General features: G+C 41.1%; 2 protein-coding genes and 2 non-coding genes across 4 annotated transcripts; 3 read left to right on the forward strand and 1 right to left on the reverse strand.

Annotated features, from left to right (window-relative positions):
* Positions 1–394: 394 nt before the first annotated feature.
* rps27.1 (ribosomal protein S27) lies at positions 395–3352 on the forward strand. The gene is made up of 4 exons (XM_035681242.1): positions 395–462; positions 1456–1564; positions 1658–1768; positions 3096–3352. The coding sequence occupies exons 1-4, from the start codon at positions 457–459 to the stop codon at positions 3122–3124; spliced, it is 255 nt and encodes an 84-aa protein (XP_035537135.1). The 5' UTR covers positions 395–456; the 3' UTR covers positions 3125–3352.
* Positions 1066–1197, forward strand: LOC118343302. Its single transcript, XR_004797551.1, has one exon. It is a non-coding gene; the product is annotated as a small nucleolar RNA SNORA35 (small nucleolar RNA).
* Positions 2618–2748, forward strand: LOC118343301. Its single transcript, XR_004797550.1, has one exon. It is a non-coding gene; the product is annotated as a small nucleolar RNA SNORA35 (small nucleolar RNA).
* A 704-nt stretch (positions 3353–4056) lies between the features above and the next one.
* Positions 4057–10477, reverse strand: LOC118342639 (small conductance calcium-activated potassium channel protein 1-like). Its single transcript, XM_035681243.1, has 9 exons — positions 9635–10477; positions 9217–9312; positions 7983–8282; positions 7257–7378; positions 6037–6178; positions 5843–5953; positions 5489–5616; positions 4507–4585; positions 4057–4369 (listed from the first exon to the last, which is right to left on the reverse strand). Exons 1-9 carry the CDS (start codon positions 10475–10477, stop codon positions 4142–4144), a joined length of 2049 nt encoding a protein of 682 aa, XP_035537136.1. The 3' UTR covers positions 4057–4141.
* Between the last annotated feature and the right edge of the window lie 1297 nt (positions 10478–11774).

An 11774-nucleotide genomic window follows, 5' to 3' on the forward strand; every position in this document is an offset into this window, starting at 1 on the left:
AACAGACAAAAAAATAAATTACTCTGAAAAACAGACAAAAAAATAAATTACTCCGAAAAACTGAAAAATAAATTACTCCGAAAAACAGACAAAAAATTACTCAGAAAAACACAAATAATTACTCAGAAAAACAAACCAAAAAATAAATTACTCATAAAAACTGAAAAAAAAAATTTGTCAGAAAAACACAAAAAAATACTCAGAAAAACAAACCAAAAAATACAGTTTCAAGTGAGTGCAATACGCTTTGTAGTTGTGCATATTGGGACATTTAAGAATAAAACATATAAACGTTTTCCCGCTGGAGGAAGCAGGGTGGAGATTAGACCTCACCAACATGGCCGCCACAGCGTGTCAGATTCGTCACGTCCGGCCCGCTGCTCAAAGGAACAACCGATATGAACCCCTCGCTTCCGGTAATGCCTCCTTTTCGGCAGCGGCTATTTCCTCGCCAACATGCCAGTGAGTATCCACAGGCCTTTGTAAAATGACATTTCTACCATTTAATCGAGTGCCGAAGAGCCAACACACGGCTCGGTGTTTTCATGAGGAGTTAGCGATTCGACCAGTGTCGGTTTTCAGGCGCTTTCGTTGAGTTTTGGTCCCAGTTTTACACAAATAGTGGCGCACATTCAGAGCACACTGCGAGCGCATTGTGACACAAGATGGCTGCGCACACACCGCAAACATGGAGCCAGTTCAGCGGCGGGTCTGAAGGAGCTCGTAACGGAGTGAAACTTAACATTAAGGGCCGAGTTTCCTCCTGGGGTTGTGTTGTTAGGTTGAAGACGAGGTTACTTCGCTTAAATATTTGAAGAATCACCCGCGATTGGTCGTAATGTGGATCCTGCGTTATCTAATCCGAGAAATGTAGGCCAGCCGAGAAGCCTCAGTGTTAGAAACGGAGCAGTGGTTCAGCAGAACAAAACAATACTAACAAAACTATTCATTATTATACAATATAGAAAGATAATATTTTGTAAAAAACGGTAAAGTTGGCATTTGTCTGGTGCTTCAGACCCTGAAAAAGATCATTTATGCATGAATTGTTTTTGAAGTTGTTGGCCGCACTGCCAAGTGACTGGACTTCCTCTATCATGGTTTTCCAATCTCATTCCAGTGCCAGATAGACCCTCAGTTTGCAGAAGGGTTGAACTAGACCACTGGGTCAATCCTTTTCGAAGGCTGAGAACAAATATCTACCTTTTTGTCTGTGTAGTACATCTCCGACACTGCTGATGGCAGAGTTGCCTGGCTTGTTTAATCGCCATAGGTTGTCAGTTTTGCAGTCAAAGCTGCTTTTGAGCTTGATGTTGCGTTAGTGTCACTACTTTGCTCGCTCAATAAATGCGAAGTAACTGTAGTTTTAACTGATAGGTGGCAGAGATTGAAGTTTTTACTGTTTTGGTTCACTAACCTTTTGTTCGTTTCCCCTTTTTTAAAACACAAATACAGCTCGCAAAAGACTTGTTGCACCCATCCCCTGAGGAGGAAAAGAGGAGGCACAAGAAGAAGCGTCTTGTTCAGAGTCCCAACTCTTACTTTATGGATGTGAAATGTCCAGGTACAGTGTTTCCTACATATTGATCCACCTCTCCCCAGTGTGGTCTGTGTCGGGGGGGTTTGTTTTAACTGGTGTCTCGTCCGTCTCTTACAGGATGCTACAAGATCACGACAGTGTTCAGCCACGCTCAGACGGTCGTGCTGTGTGTTGGCTGTTCAACAGTCCTGTGTCAGCCCACTGGCGGCAAAGCACGTCTCACAGAGGGTCAGTATTGATCTGCAGCATGTATACATGACCAGTTTATCTGTATCTTTACTTATAAAGAGTTGGGTTCATTCATGGAGCCCAAAATCACAAAGTATCTCACTCAGTTGGTGCTGTTTTATGCTACACGCCCTATATTCAGTTATTGATTCATTTACTATGAGTGAGGGTCTTTCAACAGTAACAGAACCCAAAATATCAAAACTGTTTTGATGCCTTAAATTGGCCGTCACAAATCAGTTCACAGATTTTGTTTTTCCAGATCAAATTTTGTGCACTTTACTAAATTGATGTTTGAGGACCATCCTTTAAATGCCCTCAGTCCCGTTTCACTGAAAGCTTTCAGGAAGTGGTTGAGTGCAGTTTTGTAGAATGAGCTCAAAACAGATTTTACCTTGTCTGCATAGGATCCAAATGAATGGCACATTTTACTTTCATTTTACGTATTGAACTGGTTGCTGTGTGAAAACTTCATTACTCGGCAGCAGCTTCTCACTTGCATTAAACGTCAACCGATATGTGATTTCATTATACTGTTTTTATCTGTGATATAAAACGAGCAGGATGAAAATGAAGCACATTAACATCCAGATACTTTGTGCCAGTCGAGACCCTGTTTAAAACCTTTTTTAACTGCTCTGTGCTCATAAACAGAACTTAATGTCCGGTATAAAGATTGAGAACTGAGAATATAACTTGGTTAACTGTCAAAGTATTATCTTAATTTAGCCATTTATCTAACTTAACCTGAAGTTCACCTAATTATTGGCATTTGTCTGGTGCTTCAGACCCTGAAAAAGAGAATTTGTATATGAATTGTTTGTGTGTGACATATTTTGAAGTTGTTGGCCGCACTGCCAAGTGACTGGACTTCCTCTATCGTGGTTTTCCAATCTCATTCCAGTGCCAGATAGACCCTCAGTTTGCAGAAGGGTTGAACTAGACCACTGGCTCCCCCCTTTCGAAGGCTGAGAACAAATATCTACCCTTTTGTCTTAATGTGTAGTACATCTCCGACACTGCTGATGGCAGAGTTGCCTGGCTTGTTTAATCACCATAATTTGATTTTAGTCAGTTTTGCTGTCAAAGCTTCTACTTTCGAGCTTAATGTTGCATTAGTGTCACTTCTGTCCTTCCTCAATAAATGTAAAGTACGTCTGTAGTGGGAAGAGATGTTGACCTAGTCAGTCACACGATGGTAAACCGATGACTCTTTGTATCAGCGCTGTGAAGGACAATAGCAGCGCTGCATCGCTCGCAGTATTTCTGTACTGTAAGGCTTCTCTTGTGTCAGCATCTGTCTGACTGTCATTGTCTCCTCTGGCAGGGTGCTCATTCAGGAGGAAGCAGCACTAGCTGTTCTCCCCCAGAGCTGAAGGGGAGAGGAGGGGATGGACCGGTTGATATCAGCGTCTTCTGCCTTCCGAGACGGCGGCAGAACCAGCGGTCTGATCTGAGACGAGACCTGAAGACGGACTGGGCAGCAGATGGATTTCTGCTGTTCATGTCGACAGATCAGTTGTTGCTGTAACTCCACCCTCCAACCCTGTCTCTCTTAATAAAATATTGTTTTGGCTAAAGGAATGGTTAGTGTGTGGTTATTCTAACTGTCTCAGACAATAAATACAAAGGCAGTCTTATAATTTTTATTACAAGCCTGTAACATTACAGATTTATGTTATAATACCAAACTGCAATCATAATCAGAAAAAAGTGCTGTGTTAAGTTAGTTACTCTGAAATGGGAGTGATAACAGCGGTCTGGGTTTATTTTTTTGGTTGAGTTCATATATTGATTAGGTCTGTGTAACTAAATTATTTTCACGATCAATTAATCTGATTATGTTCTCCATTAATCAGTTGGTCTATAAAACATATAATGGTTGAGGAAAAAAAGCCACAATTTTCTAAAGCACAAATGACTTTTTCTGGCCCAAAGCCCTAAAATATTAAACTGTTGAGCATTTTTGCATGGAAAAACAATTTCACTGGCCAAAACAGTAGCCAATTATTCTCTCTCAACTCACTAATTATTGCTGTTCTAGTATTGATAAATGTTCAGTTTGGTGGCAGGCTGTTAATTTGCTGCCTCAGTGTCCTCTTATTGCTCCAGGAAAGTTTGCAACAAGCTGAATAAGAAGTGAAAAGAGGAGTCATTACTACATTTTGGTTTTATGGTATTTCTGCTACAGAAAATGGTTCTAACATCTGTTTTAAATACAATTTTACTACTTCTGTACAACCTTAACCTAGTCATTAACACCAATGTGTCCACCTCTGTAAGAAAAATGTCCCAACATGATCATTTTAGCTGCACAATAGGCAGATAACTCCTCCAGGAGCGCCTGAGAAACCTGTATTTCTTCATCCTCCTCTACCTGTCTACGCTTGTACTTGCAGTCTCCGTCTTCTCCTCCCTCTCCCTGAGCAGGTGGCGGATGGACGAGTTCTGCGTGGACAGGGTGCTGGACAGGAGTGGCATCAAGCTCCTGAAGCCCTCCCTCAACTCCTCCACATTCTTCTCCAGGCTGTGGATGTGTGTGTCCAGCTCCCTCCTGCAGCCCTGCACCTCCGACAACACGTCGTACACCAGGCTCTGCATCTGTGGGGGTTGATGTCCGTGGTGGTGCGTGTGTGTCCACGTAGAGGAGAAAAGAGAAAATGGGCATCAGGGTATATGAGAAGCTACTTTGTTGAGGCTTTGACAGGATGTGATATGGAAATGATGCGTTCACTTGCCTCTCTCACCTTGCAGAGGTCTACAAGTGTGTTCCCTTGGTCTGCAAGTATCCTCTTCTCCATCTTCACTCGCCGTAGCCTGGGGACACATTTATTTAATTTCAGGTTTGAAAAGGAGGTTAGAATGACATTACTACCTTAACAACATAAGAAAGTGACGAGAAGTGACATTTAAAGGGTCACTTCAGCCACATTACTGATAAACAACACAGTAAAGCTTTTATAGAAACTTTCTTTGGGCGGAAGTAGTTCCAGTAAAAACTGTTCACAGGGAGGTTTGTGGATTACAGAGAGTTACCAGGATGTTTTATTTTTCATTTTTGACAAACACAAACCAATTTCTCATCATTTCCGTATTGCATTGCATGCAAAGTTAAACCAAGTGCACAAAATGTGGTAAAGTGATCCTGACCCTGACTAAGCTGTTTCACCATAAATATATCACAACTGTATGCACACTGGTGCTCCTGCCCCTCAGGCAGCATGAGTCCACCACTGGACAGATCTAATAAATAAATAAATCTATCAAATATCACTTAGAAAGAGAAAGTACAAGTGTTGTGTCTAAGTGTGGTATAAATTAATATTTTCATGCTTGTACCATCCAATAAATTATTTATTAAGTAATGAGCTTTCCCTTTTGTTCTTATTTCTTATTTCTTTTTTTTCTCATTCTTGTCTTTTTTTATCTATTTTTATTTCCTTTTATCTTTTGTTCTTGTTATTCTTATCTTCTTTTTTTTATTATTTTGGTGGTGTATTCTTTATCTTTTTTTTGGGTATCTCATTCTATTCAAGGTATGTAAAACTAACGCCATCTGGTGTGAAAAGTGATGTTGTTATGATGGTGATAGGCATTGATTGACAAGCAGATCATTATTATCATAGCATAAACATATATATCAAATAAAGTGAGAAGGCTGGTCTCTCTTGCACTGTGACGTGTGCAGAACCAGCCTTATATGAGGGTTAAGTGTCTTACTGGTGGATGGCCAGAAGCAGCTTCCTCTGGTGCATGCGGACTCTGCTGTGGTCTCTTTCTCTTGACAGCTTAGTGTGTTTGTAGATTAGCCAAGTCTCTCTCAGCACATTTGCTGCAGCAATTTTTAACTGGAGAAAGTATGTAGAAAAGCACCCGGGAGAGTTATTTTATATTTATGCACAAAACCTGAAAGTTATTGCCTAAAACAAGTAAAAAGAAATGTGCTCCTGGGATATTTTGTAATGAAAAATGTTCTGGTTTTAGTCTGTGCAGAATCTCTCCTACTTTTGTGCCTATTCAGTTAACATTAATATGTAAAATAAAAGCCACACTGAGGGAGATATTGATATTTACCATCTTGGAGATGTGGGAGTCCATCATGAAGTTGTGAACATGTTTCTCTGCTCTGGTCAGCTCCAGCTTCCTGGCAACCACTGCCACCACCAGGACAGTGCAGCCCGCTCCCTGTTAGGGTAAAAATGAGACATTTTTACAGTCAGAATCTGAACTAATCTGACCCTGGAGGAGCCGTTAACCCTCTGGCTCACCATTATCCCAGTGAGGAGGCAGATGCTGCGACCGCAGTAGGTGTGAGGCACCACGTCTCCATAACCAATGGACAAGAAAGTGACAGAGACCATCCACAAGGCCTCCATGTAGTTGCTACTCAGGTCCCTGTAGTTATGGTGCCTGTAGGAACAAAAAAAAGGTGTTATATGACATTGATTGATCATAATATTTTATTTAGCTTATATTTAGTCTTTTTCTGGTCTTAAATGCTGCTTTACTGAACTTATCTTACTTTCACAGTACTGATGAGATTATTTATTTCCTTATTACCCACTCCTAGTTTACAATGTACAACAAAACACCAACAAAGATCCAAAAACCTCACATTATCAAGTCAAGATTATGTGAGATTTGAACATGTCAGCTTGTACAGATACAGTACAGGAGAGGGAAATTTGTTTTCTTGCTGCAGTAAGATAAGATAAGATGTTCCTTTATTGATCCCCCGTAGGAGAAATTCAAATCAGACACAGCCCAGGGGAATGTAGTGCAAAAAGTACAGAAGTGTAAAAGTACAAAAAAGAATAACAAAATAAGAATATTATAAAATATAATAGAAAATATAAGACTATAATGAAAAATATATACACTATATGCAATATGCAATAAAATGGTGTGGAAAATATCTTAAGCAGTGTATAACGAAAAAACCAAACTGCACATGTACAATTTAAATATAATAGTGCGTCATTGGTTGAATTCAGTGGAGGTACTGGGTGCTGTGGTGGTGTGGAGTCTGATGGCTGATCCAAAGCTCTTTGAGCCTTTAAAGTTAGAGTAGAGCAATTAAAGTTAGAGCCCGACCGATATATCGATTGATCAATTTTGTCGGCTGATATTAGCCTATTGCAGATATGAAAACAGTTTTTTTCCGTTATATATTGTAAAAAGGCTTGTAGTTTGTATTTATCCTTTTTTTTCATTCAAATATTCTTTAATAAAGTTATTTATTTAAGAAAGCAGCATTCTGAGTACCTTTGCATAATCATATCAGGTCTATTTTCATTCCAGCTTAAACATTCACCATATCTGCCTCCATATTGATAATCAGTGAACTTTTCCCTCTAAAGTCAAACATTTTGCTCCGGCTCTAATTAAAGTAATACTGTTTACCTTCCAATATTTGGATGAAAATAAATATAGAGGCCTTGAGCACACTACTTTAGAGTCAGAAGTAGGCTGATATACTATCACATACCTCTCACAAACATGTAAGCCCCACGCTGCCACAACCCACAGCGAGACGCTGAAAATCATCAGCACAGTCCCTGGATAGGTGGTCATAAGAGTTTTCCCCACAAACCGGGTGTTGAAGTGTATCTGGAGATCACAAACGAAATGCATTTACGTCATAATTTTAACAGTAAGGGCATACTTACATAGCCATAGACTATTTAGGACAGCACCTGTCAGATTATATAATGTAGAGGAAATGAAGGATAAGAAAACTTGTTCTCAATCTGGCTTGATACATGGATAGTAGGTTTGGCATTGCAGAGGGGAGACAAAGGTCATTTAATTCACTCTTAAATAGCATTTATAAGGGAAGGGATTAGCCGGGTGGATATTATCAGCTGTGGAGAACAAAGCAGAAAAGCAAAGGAGAGCTAGCGAGGGACATAATCAGCATGTGAAACCACTGGGATTCATGGGAGTGAAACTGTGATAGTCACACCTCAAGATTCACACCTCTACAGACCTCTCGGCCCACCTAGACATAAGACATAAACAGATGTGCATCAAATTTTTAATAGAGGAAGCCCAGCCCAAAATATAGACTTTAATATCCCAGGTTGCAGGTTGCAAAGCCTCAAATTTCACTCTTTAATTTAATATAAAAGTGTCATAATCTTGATCACAGTACTATCCAAGCCAAGTCCAAAGCCAGATTCTGAAGGGAGCCCAGGGGTGACCTCCCTCCCACCTTATTGAGGGCTCCGATGCTGCGAGACGCAGTGTCAGTGAAGAGGCGGCTGTGCAGCATCATGGCCCGGCCCAGCAGGTAGAGCCTGAGGAACATGGGCAGAGCCAGGATGATCTCCAGGTCTGTCTCTGACAGAGACAGGCGGGTCGTGGTGTGCTGGAAGGTCTGCTGGAAGTAGGCGAGGAGACCCACCGGATAGGGGTGAATGGCCACCGTTGCCAGCTCAAGGGCTACCAGAGCCACTCGGTCGGTTGTCATGGCAATCCGCCAATCTTCTGCACCGATGTCGTGAACGTAGAGCTGCAAGAGAGGTGGGAAGAGTGCATTGTAGCGTAACCCTAACCCTAACACCTAACCTGGGGATAAAAGATGATTAAATGCATTAACTCCACATCATATTCTTTTAACTAGTGGCTGCATGTGTGGAAAAAAGTTGTATTAAGCCTTTTGTGCTCGGTTTGTCCGTTCTGGGCTACTGTAGAAACATGACGGTTAAACATGGCGGACTCCGTGGAAGGCGACCCACTACGTCTGTAGATTAAAATGTCTCATTGTAAGGTAACAAAAACACAATGATTTCTATTTTCAGGTGATTATATATGAATGAAAACATACCTATTCATATCATATTCCACACTGGACCTTTAAGTGAAGAGTAAGTAAGTTTGGAAAGAAAGAAGGAAAACAACTGTGGCCTTGGGGCTAACTCGAGGCTACACTAGCTGCTACTAGCACACAACAGTTGAATTGATGAAACTGTCAGTCTTCAAGTTGCATTGTGGGTAATGTTGGTGCTATGTTTTGACAAGGAAGAAGAACATGTGGAATAAAAAAGTTCTGCTATATTGATTTTGAAAGGTTTCTTTTTCAACTGCCCATCATGAGTCCAACAATATTACAACTGCAATGCTCGGTGGAGTATTCTTTAAAAGGACTCAATCATTTTTCAGACTTTTCATTCTTTTATTGCTTTCTCCTTGTAAAATACACTTTCTCCTCTAAAAAAATCCTTTGAATGAATAAACCTGAGCAGGAAAAATCGCTGTTTTGGAAAACTTCTGTTCTTTTCATGAACAAAAAGTTTCCTTCACTGCAAACAGGGATGTGACATGATAATAATACCTTGCTTTTTTTTACCACAGATTTTCAGAGAAACCTTTAAATTTGAGAGAATGCCCCTGAAGGAGAACCCAAAACAAAAAGCTGTTGGGGTAATTATGAACCAGATAGTTACCTGCACCTCACAGCAGTGGTACGCTATGATGAGGCCCAGCGCAATGATCGTAGAGAAACTGATGATGGACTTCAGTGCAAGCGAGTAGATGGAGCTCTGAGGGAGACAGAGACAGAGATAAACACACACAAACATGACATCATTGTCAGCTGATGGCTGTTTGACATTACAAAGCTCAGTCTATAATATGGCATCAGTGATCTTCCGTAACCTTATAATCTTACATACATTTAGATAATCCATTTGCTTGAATAATGGACATGATCTTATGGGACTATTGTACATTTTCCTGCAGGAAATTCTCATACTGACTGAACATGAAAGATTGTTTTTGTGGGTGAAAAAAATAGCCATAATAATTACGTTCACATTTCTCAAGGGGTTAGTCAGGGTCTGTTTTTTCTCCTCGTTTTCTGACCTTGCTGTAGATGCTCCAGGAGAGCTCTGTCTCCATCACCATCAGCACCACCCCGAACAATCCCACCGCCAGGGCGCAGTCGTTCAGCTGCTGCCTCTTCAAAAACAGAGCCCTCCTGTGGACCAGCCGCCAGCCGATGTTGTGGGTCTTCTGGTACGTGTCGTTCTTGGCATCCACCTTGTGTTTTGGGCTGAGGTCGGGACCAGGACTTGGGTTCGAACTGGGACACTCGGCTCCTGGCAGCAGGCCTTTGGCCTCCTGGTGGGACATCTCATTGTGTGGCTGGAGGTCGTCATCTCTGCTGGTGATGATGATCTCTGGGAGACTCAGGCGGTCGTGCATCTCCAAAGAAACGTTGCCTGACTTGTGGCGCCCTCTGCCCTCGGTATCCTTGACCTCTAAGTGTGACCTGCGGGGACTCTTAAAGGGTGACCCGCAGGGAGACACAGGGATGTCAGTAAAAGAGGTGACTCTCTCCTGGAGTCTGTCAGGTCCTGCATTTCTGGCTTTGCACTGCTGATTCCGCTCCTTTCGTGCTTGATTTTGTCTACTCCCCCCTGACCTTTTCTCACATTTCTTCTCTTTGCCTTTGTCTCCCCTCCTGTGGGAGTGAGGTGAAGGCGTGACATAAAGGTGGCCGTTGTATAAAGGCGTGGTGGCCATGGCCTGGGTTCTGTCCAGCCACACGGTCTGATCGGCCGACGTTTGGAGGTTTTGGTGTATCCCACAATGTGGAGGGCAGGCCTGAAGAGGAGGGACCATCCTGGGCGGGAGGAGGGGGCGCTGGTCCTCCACCTCATCTCCACTCGCCACTGACAAGTTCATAGAGGGGGAGTGCTCCATGGTGAGAGGGTTTCTTTTTAAGAACAGAGAAGGCAAGAGAGGGACAGAGGACAATATTAGACAAGGCAGTTAGCACTGTGGCGTTTCACCCTTTAGTACAGGGGTCTCTAACCTGTGAGTAACCTATGAGGTGCCCACAGATGTTCACAGATGTTCTGTAATCCTAATCATAATCTTTTTATTTTTACTTTTACTTACAAACAAGCCTGTGCCAAAACATTTAAATACATTACTGATATATTTTAATTAAAAAAAAAGTTACATTATTATACATTAGTTATTACATTATTACATATTCTATACTGCTGTTATTTGCTGCTAAGCCGTTTCTGACTTTATCTAAGTTGCACTTTTTTGATTTTTTATGATCCATCAACTAACTGGTTTACCTTGATTGAGTAAAGTGAAATTGACTTTTAGTTCATATTATGTATAACTTATATAACCACACCTGTAATTCCAAATCAAATTTGTTCAACCCTGTATATGAAAATGACTAAAGGAGAAAATGCACACTGCTATGTTATAAAGCATCAATTTAACATGGATGTTCATCAAGTACACAGAGCTGCCTCCAAACAATTTTCTCCCTTTAGGTAACACTCAGACTCAATAAGATTGCATTAGTAGCTTCGTCATTGAGAGGATTTCCTAAACTTTCTACATCCGTTAAGTTTGCTCATGCTCATTTTTATTTTTAACTGCACCCCTTTTATATTTATCTGTAAATTATATTATTTTAAAATGATGGAAACATGTAAAGAGCAACAAAATAATCTCTTACAATAATTCTACAATCACAAATGTTTGTTTTAATACGTTATAGATGTAGTCACAAACTTCACTTGATGGAAATCTTTTCTCTGTGGGGTGATTTCCACACAGCTCTTTTTTATTCTTACCTTTTCATTCAGGGTTTCCAGTCTACTAGACAACTGCTTTCTCTGGTAATTTCCCCAAGTCTTTTAGTATTCAGTCTTCTTACGGTTCTGAAGGTCACATCTGCCTGAATCACAAAAAGATCCTCCAAATAAAATCCTGCTACAAACTGGACTCAGATGCACCACTTTCATTGAGAAGACATTCAAAATGAGTTAAACTGTGAAAAAAAAAATCAAGCTGCAACTCCAATGAACTCTAGTGCAGAAGCATCACAGAGCCCCTCCCATAGATTCAAGCAGAGCTTATGAACTCCTCTATACGACATATGAGGTGAATACGCATGGATATCCATTATGTGTTCAGGCATTTATTCCCTTGTTTGGCAGTGTTTCCTGCTTTACGATTGTCCACCATC

The sequence above is a fragment of the Morone saxatilis genome, unplaced genomic scaffold (genome assembly GCF_004916995.1).
Source record: "Morone saxatilis isolate NCDOM2014 unplaced genomic scaffold, NCSU_SB_2.0 Contig9, whole genome shotgun sequence".
Lineage (NCBI taxonomy): Eukaryota > Metazoa > Chordata > Actinopteri > Moronidae > Morone > Morone saxatilis.